At 57.2% G+C, this 10,545-nt stretch overlaps 1 protein-coding gene across 4 annotated transcripts; it reads right to left on the reverse strand.

Annotated features, from left to right (window-relative positions):
* Positions 1–557: 557 nt before the first annotated feature.
* Positions 558–9,881, reverse strand: Gcgr (glucagon receptor). 4 transcript variants are annotated; one of them, XM_075942134.1, is made up of 15 exons: positions 9,477–9,881; positions 7,229–7,273; positions 4,792–4,925; positions 4,577–4,679; positions 3,413–3,520; positions 3,214–3,335; positions 3,003–3,109; positions 2,757–2,913; positions 2,515–2,674; positions 2,381–2,456; positions 2,059–2,128; positions 1,698–1,786; positions 1,441–1,579; positions 1,331–1,372; positions 558–1,045 (listed from the first exon to the last, which is right to left on the reverse strand). In XM_075942134.1, the coding sequence occupies exons 3-15, from the start codon at positions 4,846–4,848 to the stop codon at positions 815–817; spliced, it is 1,461 nt and encodes a 486-aa protein (XP_075798249.1). In that variant the 5' UTR covers positions 4,849–4,925; positions 7,229–7,273; positions 9,477–9,881; the 3' UTR covers positions 558–814. The 4 variants fall into 4 exon arrangements, with proteins under 4 accessions (XP_075798249.1, XP_075798248.1, XP_075798250.1 ...); XM_075942133.1 differs by having other exon boundaries at positions 7,225–7,273; XM_075942135.1 differs by having other exon boundaries at positions 7,116–7,273.
* Positions 9,882–10,545: the final 664 nt, after the last annotated feature.

Raw genomic sequence — 10,545 nt, forward strand, 5'->3', positions numbered from 1 at the left:
CAGGCCCCAGTGCTTGGCCTGGCAGGTGAGTCATTCTATTTACCTTTCCTGAGAGGCCTCCTGCCCCTTCATTTGTTTCAATTAGCCTGGCTCTGACTGAGCAGCTACAGCCCACGTGGCCCGATGCCGGCTGTGTGCACCCCTCCCCCAGGGTCCTGCATTTTCTACCACCAGCAACTAGAGCAGAGGTACCTGGCTGGCTCCTTCCGCACCCTGTCTTCATACTCCACTGGGCATCAGAGCACAGACCCAAGGAACAGCCCTAGAGGTGAACCTCAGTCCTTCACGGGTCCCATTCCGCCCAACAAGGCTCTGGCTTGCTCGCATGGCTGAGTCAAGAGCCTTTATCACAAACACTTCCTCAAGGGACAACTTAGACTCAGGGTGCTCCTGGAGGAAGCCCCACTGTGGTGACAACTGTTTCCTGGACTGCGTTAGCTTAGCCCTCTCCGCCTGGCCTGTTCCCATGCACAGAGGCTCCAGCCTCCCAGACTCCAGCACTGCCTGGGCGCTTCAAGCCCCGCTGTCCAGGATATGCACAGCAGCTACTACTCGACCCTTTATTGAAGGACATACATTGGGCACATGGGACATGCCAGCACACGGGAACACCACAGTTCATAGCATAACTCCTCCATCATATTCCCCACTCCATCAGTGTGGCCTGTGCCAGGGTCAGGACAGGTTGAGGGAGTGTGGACAGCACATGCTGCTGTCTGGCTGCGTTGTCTCTCCAGCCTTGGCCAGGCGTCTGGTTCTGAGTTGTCCTGTAAGGCCCTTACTGAATCCAGCCTGGCTGGGCTCCCGTGGGGCTTCAGGTGGGGCTGTCAGTCAGCCCTGAGAGACTGCTGGTGATGGAGGTCTCCACAGAGGGTTTAGTCCCGTTGCAGCTGCCTGCAGTCACGAGCTGAAGTTTCTCACCAGGTTCACCGTGACTAGACCCTGCTGGGGCCGAGTGGTTGCCACGGCAGCTAGCCATCTGTTCCTCCTTAAGGGCTTTGCCTTCTCGCCATCGCCTCCAACGCAGCAGTAGCTCTGCCTGCACCTAAGGGAACCATGGGTAGGACCACTCTGCCATCCCAACTCGCTAGGGTCCTGCCTGGGTCACTCTGAGGTGACCAGCCTCAGTCTAAGCAGACTCCACAATGGGTACAGCAGGGCAGTTTGTCACCAGGGAAGGCGGGAATCACCTACACACTGAACTCCTTGAGGACCTGGAGGAACCTGACATACAACACATGCAACCATAACAACGGGGAGGAAGCTATGGTCATACTAGGGCATGGCTGGCCTCTCACCCGGCTCCAATCCTGGGGCCAGTCTCACCTACCTCCTTGTTGAGGAAACAGTAGAGGACAGCCACCAGCAGACCCTGGAGAAAAAGGGAGGTCAGGGGCAACACTCTGGGCCCGAGGTATGGGGGGTATGGCGGGGACTCACCTGGAAAGAACTGAAGAAGAGGTCGAAAAAGAGCTTGGTGGAACGGAGGGCGCCCTGGGCGTGCTCGTCAGTCACAAAGGCAAAGACCACCTCATGGACCCCCAGCAGAGGGATGAGGGTCAGCGTGGACCTGGCTAGCCTGCAGGGGCAGAGCTTGAGCGTCCTCACCTGCTGGGGCTCCTGGGCTCTCCCCACAAAGGCACCAGTCCCCAACCCCAACCCTCTTTGGCCTGGGCCCTGGTTTTGCCCATGCCCACCGGAATTTGTAGTCAGCATAGTGCATCTGCCGGTCACGCAGCTTGGCCACAAGAAGGTGAATGATGCGCACAAAGATGAAGAAATTGATCTGTGTGAGGGAGACCAAGGTTAGGGGCCGCCTGAGAACTTCCTGTGTCTGGCATGGTGCTCATGTGTCCCCCTCCAGGCGAGGTTGTTGCCAAGTGAGCCCTAGACACAGGGTTCCAGGGCTGGCAGGCATCCAGCCAAGGACAGGCAGCCTGACCCACAGCCCAGGCTATACAGCCTCTTGGATAAGTGCTGGGATTACCCTCCTCCTAGCCTGAGAAGGGAGAGTAACCCTTTTCCTGCTGAGCGCAACAAAGTAACTTGTTTCCTCACCAATATGGCCAGGAAGACAGGGAACCGCAAGATCCACCAGAAACCCATGTTGTCATTGCTGGTCCAGCACCTGCAAGGGCCAGTTGCTCACATCTTGGGGATACATGCAGCTCCCCAGCACCTACCCCTATCTGCTGGGATCTACTGAGTGCCCCAAGAAAGGAAAAGAGAGCGTCTTTAATGAACCCCAACTCCAGACCCTGGATTTACATTTCTTGCCAAAGTGTGACCCTCACCCGATCTCCCTACCCCCGGGGTCACTTTACAAAGCCCAGTGCCATCGGCCCAGCTGCCCCAGCCCATCCTCTGAACTCATACTCACTGGACATTCTCAAACAGACATTTGACCACCACCCAGGGGATGACAAACAGCAGGGGCGCCCCTGTGGGAACAGCAGCTGTGGTTCCAGGGCCCCGGTTAGCTTGCCTCCCCATTCTCCCCACAAGCCTACTCACCCCAGCCAATGCCCAGGTAGAGGGAAAAGAAGCTCTTCTCTTGGAAGGTGGCAAGGCTCAGCAGGCTGTACAGGTACACACCCTCCACCAGCAGCCAGCAATAGTTGGCGATGATGCCGTACTGCGTGATCACCGTGGCCACTCGGCAGCCAGCCACCGCCTGAGCAAGGGGAGGCACGATTGTGGCCCACGCCACCCTGCCACCCCACACAGGCTGGCGAGCGCTCAGAGATCTGGCTCACCCCATCGCTGAGCCAGACGCTCACGCTAAGGTCATCTCCAATCTTCTGGCTGTAGCGTGTCTTGAGCAGCCAGTCTACGACCAGCACAGAGCCGGCCTTGAGCACAAAGGACGCAAACAGGTTCCCGTGGATATAGTTCCGGGTGCAGTGCATCTTCCTGTACGACAGCAAGTCAGCACCACCCCTGTCCTGTCCCTCTGCCCCCCTTCACCACAGCGGGCGTGAGCGGAGTGATCAGCAATATACCTGAGGCCCAGCAGGATGACCAGGGCAAGGAGCAGGGCCCCCAGGGACAGACTGTAGCCCACAGTGTACATCACCTGGTAGCTGCTATACATCTTGGCCACTTCCTTCTGCAAACCAGAGGCTGAGCAGGGCCGGGCAGCAACTCATCCCCCCCCCCCCCCCGCTCCACTCAGCCCCACTGGGATACTACCCCAAACCCTCCAGAGCTGACCTGGACCTCGATCTCTTCGTCGTCCATCTGGCACTGGGAGGCGTTGCGCCATGGCTGCCCCCGCGGCCCTCGCACCCACTGCCCGTCAGGCCCGCACCTCTTGAACACCAGGCGATGCTGCACTGGGATTGAGTGCAAGGCTCAGATCAGCCCACCCCCATGCTCCACCCCCTAGGCTTCCCAGGGCCTCCATAGTTACCTTTGTGGTACCAAGGTAGGTACCAGGGGCAGGAGATGTTAGCTGTGGTATTGGGTGGGGTGTCAGGCCAACAGGAGTACTTGTCGAAAGTTCTGTTACAAACCAGCTCTGTGAAGATGAAGGAGGGTGGAGGAGGGGCTCCCATCGGGACCAGAAGCCCCACCTCCAGCCCCCGAGAATCACCATCACTTCATTGAGCCTGCATCCCAAGAGGCTGCCTCCCTGACGTGAGACACAAGGCGCAGGCCCTGGCCAGTTATTTTGCCTCCTGAACTCCATATCCGCCTCCCCCTTCAGCCCAGCAATGCTTGAGTTTGCCAAGGTCCCTTTCCTTCAAGATCTCCCATCTCAGCCAGGCAGTGGTGGTGCATGCCTTTAATCCCAGCACTTGGGAAGCAGAGGCAGGTGAATCCCTGTGAGCTTGAGGCCAGCCTGGTCTACAAGAGCTAGTTCCAGGACAGCTAGGACTGTTAATAGGAAACCCTGACTCGAAAAGCCATTAAAAATAAAAAACAAAAAACCTCTCCCATCTCAAATGTGCCCCAAACTGTGGCTTTTTTCAAAACTAGTATTAATTTTTTTCATTTATTTATTTTATGTGTGTGCACACGTGTGCACATAAGCATATAGGGTCGTAGGACAGCTTGCATGATTCATTTCCCCGTTCTCACTGTGTGAGTCCCACATCTCACTGGCCCCCTCCTTGTGACACATTCCTTCCCAGATGTTGAGCTCCGGTTTGGTTTCCAGGCCCAGGCCGAGTCCCAGCTGCAGCTCCTACATCCTCCTCCCTCTCTTCCGGGCACTGGTCATCTCCCTCAACTGGACAGTGGTATGGACCCAGTCTCTCTGGGCACCTACCCGTGACCCTATCCACTGTCTGCCCACTGTGAGCTGTGAAAGCAGAGGCATCTGATGGCTGAGGAGGGGGCGTCCTGCAGCAGGACAGCAGAACAAGCCAGCCACGAGCCAGTTCTGCAATTCTACTGTGTCCTGACCGTGAAGCCATGGGGAAGCTCTTGCCTCTGGAGGTCAGTCGCCTGGCCTGTATCTGGGGGCAGGTGGCTGGGCATGAAAAAGCCATTGAACACTCTCATAAGAAGGTCTCCGGCACTGCACACTGAGGCAGGGAACAGGATCCAGGAGTCTGCAGGCGGGACTCACCCGTAGGTGGGGGCAGCAGGCTCAGGTTGTGGTGGCACTGATCACCATAAAGCTTCCACTTCTCGAACAAGAAGTCCATCACCTGAGCCGAGGGTGCTTTCGGCTGGGAGACCGGTGGGCCAGCAACCAGGGAGACAGACGGTACAGGGAGCCATCAGCACTTCTGTGCAGAGCAGGCAGCCCTCCGTGCGGGGTGTGGGGTGCACAGCGCTCACCAGACATGACAGCAGCAGGAGCAGCAGGTGGGGACTGTGGAGCGGGGTGCAAGGCATGCCCTTGGGTAGCCACCCCCCACATCTGGCAGGGGTTGCACGTCTGGGTCCTTGGGGTGTGTACACCCCTCCTCAGGCTGCAGAGAACAAGAATAGAGAGTCTGGAGAAAGTCTATAGAGTATCGTGTCCCCTAAGACCAAGCCTCTGAGCCTAAGGCCTCCTGATAGCTGAGGCTTGTAGAGGGGACATGTGAGTAGCTCCCAGTGTCAACTCAGAGACAAGTGACTATGGGCAGCTATTTTCCTGCTCCCTGGGGCTGACAGGAGTCAGCCTTCCTATCTTACCACCCAGATCTCTCAGACCGGCACCAACTACCTCCTCCCTCCGTTCTGTTGCCCTGGCTGGGCCCAGACCTCCCCACATTGCTTAACCCTTGGAAAGTTGACTGGTCAGCAATCTAACCCAAGATAAAGAGAGTGAGGGTAGCGTGCCCAGGCCCGTCAACACTTGGCCCTTGTGTCAGAACCATTCCTGGACCGCCAGGAGCCAGGCATGTGTTGGGGCATGTGTTCATATGGTCTCCTCTACCGTATGTCCCCTTTCCCAGGACCAGTGTGTCCATATAATGTTGTGGACCTTGTACAAGGCTCTCAGACTGGGCCTCTTGGTCACAAACTGGTGGCACATTCCTTTAAGATTAGCACTGCTACTGCCAGGGCCCAGATGGGGTACACCTCTGCCTGATGCTGCCTGTAGGTCCTGGGAACACCAGTGATAGGCCCTGAGCAGTAGCAACTACACACACATCAGTCCCACACTGCTTCAGAACCCTTCCTGGCTCCGATGCATTTTTGTGGAGGGAGAGAGAAGAGCTACTTAGGGCCTGTAAGAGGTCGTACTATGAACTTCCCAGGGCTGAGGCAGGCCTCTCTCCTGTAAACCCACAGACAGGATATATAACACAGAGCCAGGCATGGTGGCACAGACCTGGAGTCCTAGCATTTAGGAAGCAGAAGCAGGAGGATCACCCAAGTTCAAGAGCAGCCTGGTCTATATAGTGAGTTCTTGGCCAGCTGGGACGATATAGCAAGATCTGCCCCCTCCCACAGAGGTGGGGAAGAGAGGGAGGATGAAGTAGAGAAGAACATGGATATGGCTAAGGCAGAGGAGTTTGCAGGGATCCCAGGTGCCAGAAAAGAGGACCCCTGGATTTTAGCCTGCTATAGTAAGCCCAGTTGAGCTCTAGAGGCAACAGCTTGATAGGGTTCCCTTCACTTCTGCCCTGCCCTCCTGTACTTCTCCTCCTCCTCTTCTCCTCCTCCTCCTCTTCTTCTCCTCCTCCCCTCCTCCTCCTCTTCTTCTCCTTCTCCTCCTCTTCTCCTCCTCCTCCTCCTCTTCTTCTCCTTCTCCTCCTCTTCTCCTCCTCCTCCTCTTCTCCTCCTCCTCCTCCTCCTCTTCTCCTCCTCCTCCTCTTCTTCTCCTTCTCCTCCTCCTCCTCTTCTCCTCCTCCTCCTCTTCTTCTCCTTCTCCTCCTCTTCTCCTCCTCCTCCTCTTCTCCTCCTCCTCCTCTTCTTCTCCTCCTCCTCTTCTCCTCCTCCTCCTCTTCTTCTCCTCCTCCTCTTCTTCTTCTCCTCCTCCTCTTCTTCTCCTTCTCCTCCTCTTCTTCTCCTCCTCCTCTTCTCCTCCTCCTCCTCTTCTTCTTCTCCTCCTCCTCTTCTTCTCCTCCTCCTCTTCTTCTCCTCCTTCTCTCCTTCTCCTCCTCCTCTTTTTCTCCTCCTCCTCTTCTTCTTCTTGACAGGGTTTCTTTTTTTATTTTGGTTTTTCGAGACAGGGTTTCTCCGTAGTTTTTGGTTCCTGTCCTGGAACTAGCTCTGTAGACCAGGCTGGCCTCACAGAGATCCGCCTGCCTCTGCCTCCCGAGTGCTGGGATTAAAGGCGTGCACCACCAACGCCCGGCTTGACAGGGTTTCTTTATGTAGCTTTGGTGCTTGTCCTGAAACTAGCTCTGATAGACCAGGCTGGCCTTGAACTCACAGAGTTCTGCCTGCCTCTGCCTCCTGAGTGCTGGGATTAAAGGTGTGTGCCGCCACCACCACCCGGCCACTCCTGTACTTCTGACCCCCTTCGGTCACACCTGGCTCATAGCCTACTGTGGAACTCCTGAGCCTCATTCTTGGTCAGTAGAGTCTAGCAGGAGGCAACATCAGGGAGTTTTAAGTCCCTGGTACCTGACCCTTAGAGTAAAATAAATACCCACAGAGTATAGGGTTCCTGCAGAGAACAAAACAGCAAACAGGCTGAAAAGGAGAAGTTTAGGTGTCCCTACCTCGCCGTCACCAAGTAGCCTTGCTCTCCTGATTTGGATCAAATTGCCCCGTCTGCTGCCCAAGTCACTAGTGGGCTCGGTATGGAGAAGTCAGAAACTGGGCCTTTACCTACTATGTCTGGTCCCCACCGTAGAGCTTCTGGGGTCCCCCAGTGGCCCTGAAAAAAAGGAAGGTAGAAATGGGAAGGCTTCAGGGTTGAATAACAAGGAATGACCAGCATGAGTAGACAGATAGTGGGGATACAGGTAAGGGGCACGGGGAGAAAGAATACTGGTCCAAGGCCCTGCAAGGGTGGACATCAGTCCAGTAGCAGCAAACCGTCCTTAGAGCCCAGGTCTCCCTCCATTGCCCTGTTGAAAGCATGAGTGTTCAACAGCTGGGTGGTCCCAGCAGCCTGCAGTCCCAGCACTCAGGAGGCAGAAGCAGACAGATCTCTGAGCTCAAGGCCAGCCTGCTCTACAGAGTGAGTTCCAGGACAGTCAGAGCTACATAACGAGATCCTGTCTTCTAAAATCCAGAAATAAGACTGAGAATACTTGAAGATTTCCTCCCTCACAGATCATGGAGGGTGAGCTAAAACAGGTTCAGGAACCATACATCGGGACTTCTGTGGGTGGTAGGGGAACAACAAGGGAGTTTCTAGGCAGTTCGCTGGACGGTGAGCTAGGGAACATCATGGGGTGGAGACAGATTTTCATTCCCACAAGGCTGAGACGCTGGGGTCTCTGCAGAGAGCATCCAGGCCTCATGATGAAGCCAGGGAAGGGGGCAAATGTGAAGTTCAGGACCAACAGGGAATGCTTTTCCTGTCACTGAAGGGGAATGACCACTGGATGGCCCAGGGCTTTGTCATCTGTAGGACACGACTGCTCAGCCTACCCTGTGCAGCCGGCCTCCTGTCCCCACGGTGGGGGGTAAATCCTGACACTCAGACAGAGTCCATCAGCGCTGATAAATATTCACCCAATGAGAGCGCAGTCCTAGCCCCGGGGTGCCAGGTAGCCAGGTGTGGATGCAGCGCCTTTGCTCCTGTGGCCGGAGCTGCAGGTCTTTTTCCACCTTATTACCCTCCCCGGGAAGGAACAGATGGGGAGAAGGGACAATGGACCAGGGACCCTACTCTCTTCCCTTCTTGGACGAGGCAGCTGAAATCCCTCTCAGGTCTCAGACTTCATGAGGCCCAACTGTCGGGGAAATACAGAAGATGCAAGACCCAATTCCTAAGACGTCAGCCTGTCTTGTCTTTACTGCGTGTGCTTGCTTATGCACGCCAGCTACCTGGACTGGCACTGGCCCATGCCACCACTGCTCCCAGCCGGCTCCAACAGGACGCCTGGGTGTTTGCAGTGTGGCCAGCGAGCCACCGATTTTCCCTGCAGGTGGCTGAGGGTAAGACCGATGGCTCAGCGGCCAAGGGAGGTATCACTGGGGAGGCTCTTGGTTCCCTAGGAGCCAAAATCAGAGAGGTAGCAAAGTCTTTGAGAAATCCGTAAAGTTAACATCTGGAAGAGGGTTTTGGTCAAAACAGAAAAACTAACCCAGGTCATAGACCTAGGGCAGGGACAGGATCAGGGTCCACAGGCTGTTGACAAAACCTAATTCCTGAGTCCTTCCCCCGAAAGGGGGCGGGCAGGCCCTGAGATACCCGCCAGGGTGAGCTCTGACTCCCCCTCCCATGTCTCCAAGACAGAAGGACAGCAAAGTATTTCTGGTCGATCCTCGGAGGGTGCCAGAGCCAAGAGGTGAACTTCACGGGTCTGAAGTGGGAAGGTGGTCGCTGGGGAGGCAGGAGCAGAAAAAGGGGCGGTGGCCCGCGCTCGCAGGAGTCAAAGTGAACGATTGTGAGCCGCGGAAGAAAAACCCTCGAGGCAGGGTGCCTACGCACCGCACCTTATCCCAGCAAGACTGGGTCACTACTCGGGAGTCCTGGGCATCAGGGACACATAAGAGGGGAAAGCGGATCGAACGGAGGAAATGAGAGAGCCATTGGGGGAGGGGCGGGGGCCCAGAGTGCATTAGGCGCGCAGTGGGGCAGAGGACCCACGCCGCACCCACCCTCTCGCTGCTCCCGGATTGCGCGCCTGGAGGACAGAAAGCAGAGGTTGAGACCTCCAACCTGACAGACGATTAGGGATCAGGTGACCTCCAGACAGTAGGACCTATCCCCGGGCTGGAAACTGAGGTGTTCGACGGGGGCGAGAACCGCGACACCTAAGACCCCAGGGACAGCTGGTCCCCCCACATCCAGGCCCCGGGCCGGCTCCTCACCATCCTCCTCTGCGCGCCCTGGTCACGCACTTGATCCAGCGCCCCACAGACCGCCTGGGACCGTCCCCAAGAGGCCCGACCCTGGTGCTTACTGTGCTCTGTCGCTCGGGCTAGGGCTGTGCGTCTCGTGGTCCTCGAACTCGCTCACGTCTGGGAGCTGGCAGCCACTCGTCTCCGCCGCACTGCGATCGGGGTCGGCGCCGGCTCCGCGCCGGCCGCTAGCAAACTTTCCGGCGGCGACGTTGGGCGGCGGCAGCGGCGAAGGGGGAGGGGGTGAGGGCGGGGGCGGCCGGCAGGGGACTGGGAGAGCCGAGGGTCCGCGCCCTGCGCCTTAGCGCAGCGGACCTGTTGCGAGCCCTCAACCCTCCCGGTGTAACCTCGACGGCCTCTCCCGTGCGGCGCTCGCTCTGCGGATGTGCACCGAGCGCACCAGCTTCCCCTCCCCTCTGGCACACAGAGCCTTGCGCAGGTCCTGACCCGGACTCCGACCCCACGGGTCCCTTCCGAGGACCCTCGCTTGGTGTACCGCGACCCTGAAGATCCAATCTTGCACACCCTGGACTTCAGGACCCTCCGCGAGTGAATCCTGACCTGGCCAGTGCGGGTCTGAGCTCGCTAAGGAGAGAAATAGGATGTGACTCAGCGCGCCCCTTTCTCTTGCAATATCTGCTGTCCTGGGGTCGCACCATTGCATTCAGGTTGCAGTCCAGATTTTCAGGAAGATTAAGTCCCTTACTTAAGAAGTCCCATCTGGCTCCTGAGTGAAACTCTTGCAACTGTCAGACGTGCATCAATCACAACGGGGGAGGGGGCGGGGCGGGGGGCGGGGCTGGAGGTAGGGAAGGTCAGGTATAAAGGGCTGCTTTGCAGGTTTTAGACAAGGGATCCCCTAAGAGTGTCTCTTAATCCCGTGCCAGGTTACATCCCCCTGTGGCCCTCAGGGACTTGTCCTGTCCATCAAGCCCCCTCCAGCACCGCTCTTTTGGCAATCCGTTGACCTGACCCGGACCTCAGTCCGCCCACCCTTCCCGTTCCTCCTTTACTGAGGAGTCAAATGTTCTGAGCCCCAGGTTCATCTTTCTAATCTCAGCCCTGCAAATTCTCTCCCGCTCCGTTGCACACCCCTGTGAGCCCTTGAACCACCTTTTAGGGCCTCAACTC

This window comes from Microtus pennsylvanicus, chromosome 11 (genome assembly GCF_037038515.1).
Source record: "Microtus pennsylvanicus isolate mMicPen1 chromosome 11, mMicPen1.hap1, whole genome shotgun sequence".
Lineage (NCBI taxonomy): Eukaryota > Metazoa > Chordata > Mammalia > Rodentia > Cricetidae > Microtus > Microtus pennsylvanicus.

Bases quoted from the DNA above. Each gene is read 5' to 3' on its own strand.
- Gcgr (XM_075942134.1), bottom strand. From the start codon at position 4,848: ATGCCTTGCACCCCGCTCCACAGTCCCCACCTGCTGCTCCTGCTGCTG. The intron at 1,580-1,697 runs GTGGGCATGGGC...CTGCCCCTGCAG, and splicing joins TATGCTGACTACAAATTCCG to GCTAGCCAGGTCCACGCTGA. The intron at 1,373-1,440 runs GTGAGTCCCCGC...CTTTTTCTCCAG, and splicing joins TCTTCTTCAGTTCTTTCCAG to GGTCTGCTGGTGGCTGTCCT.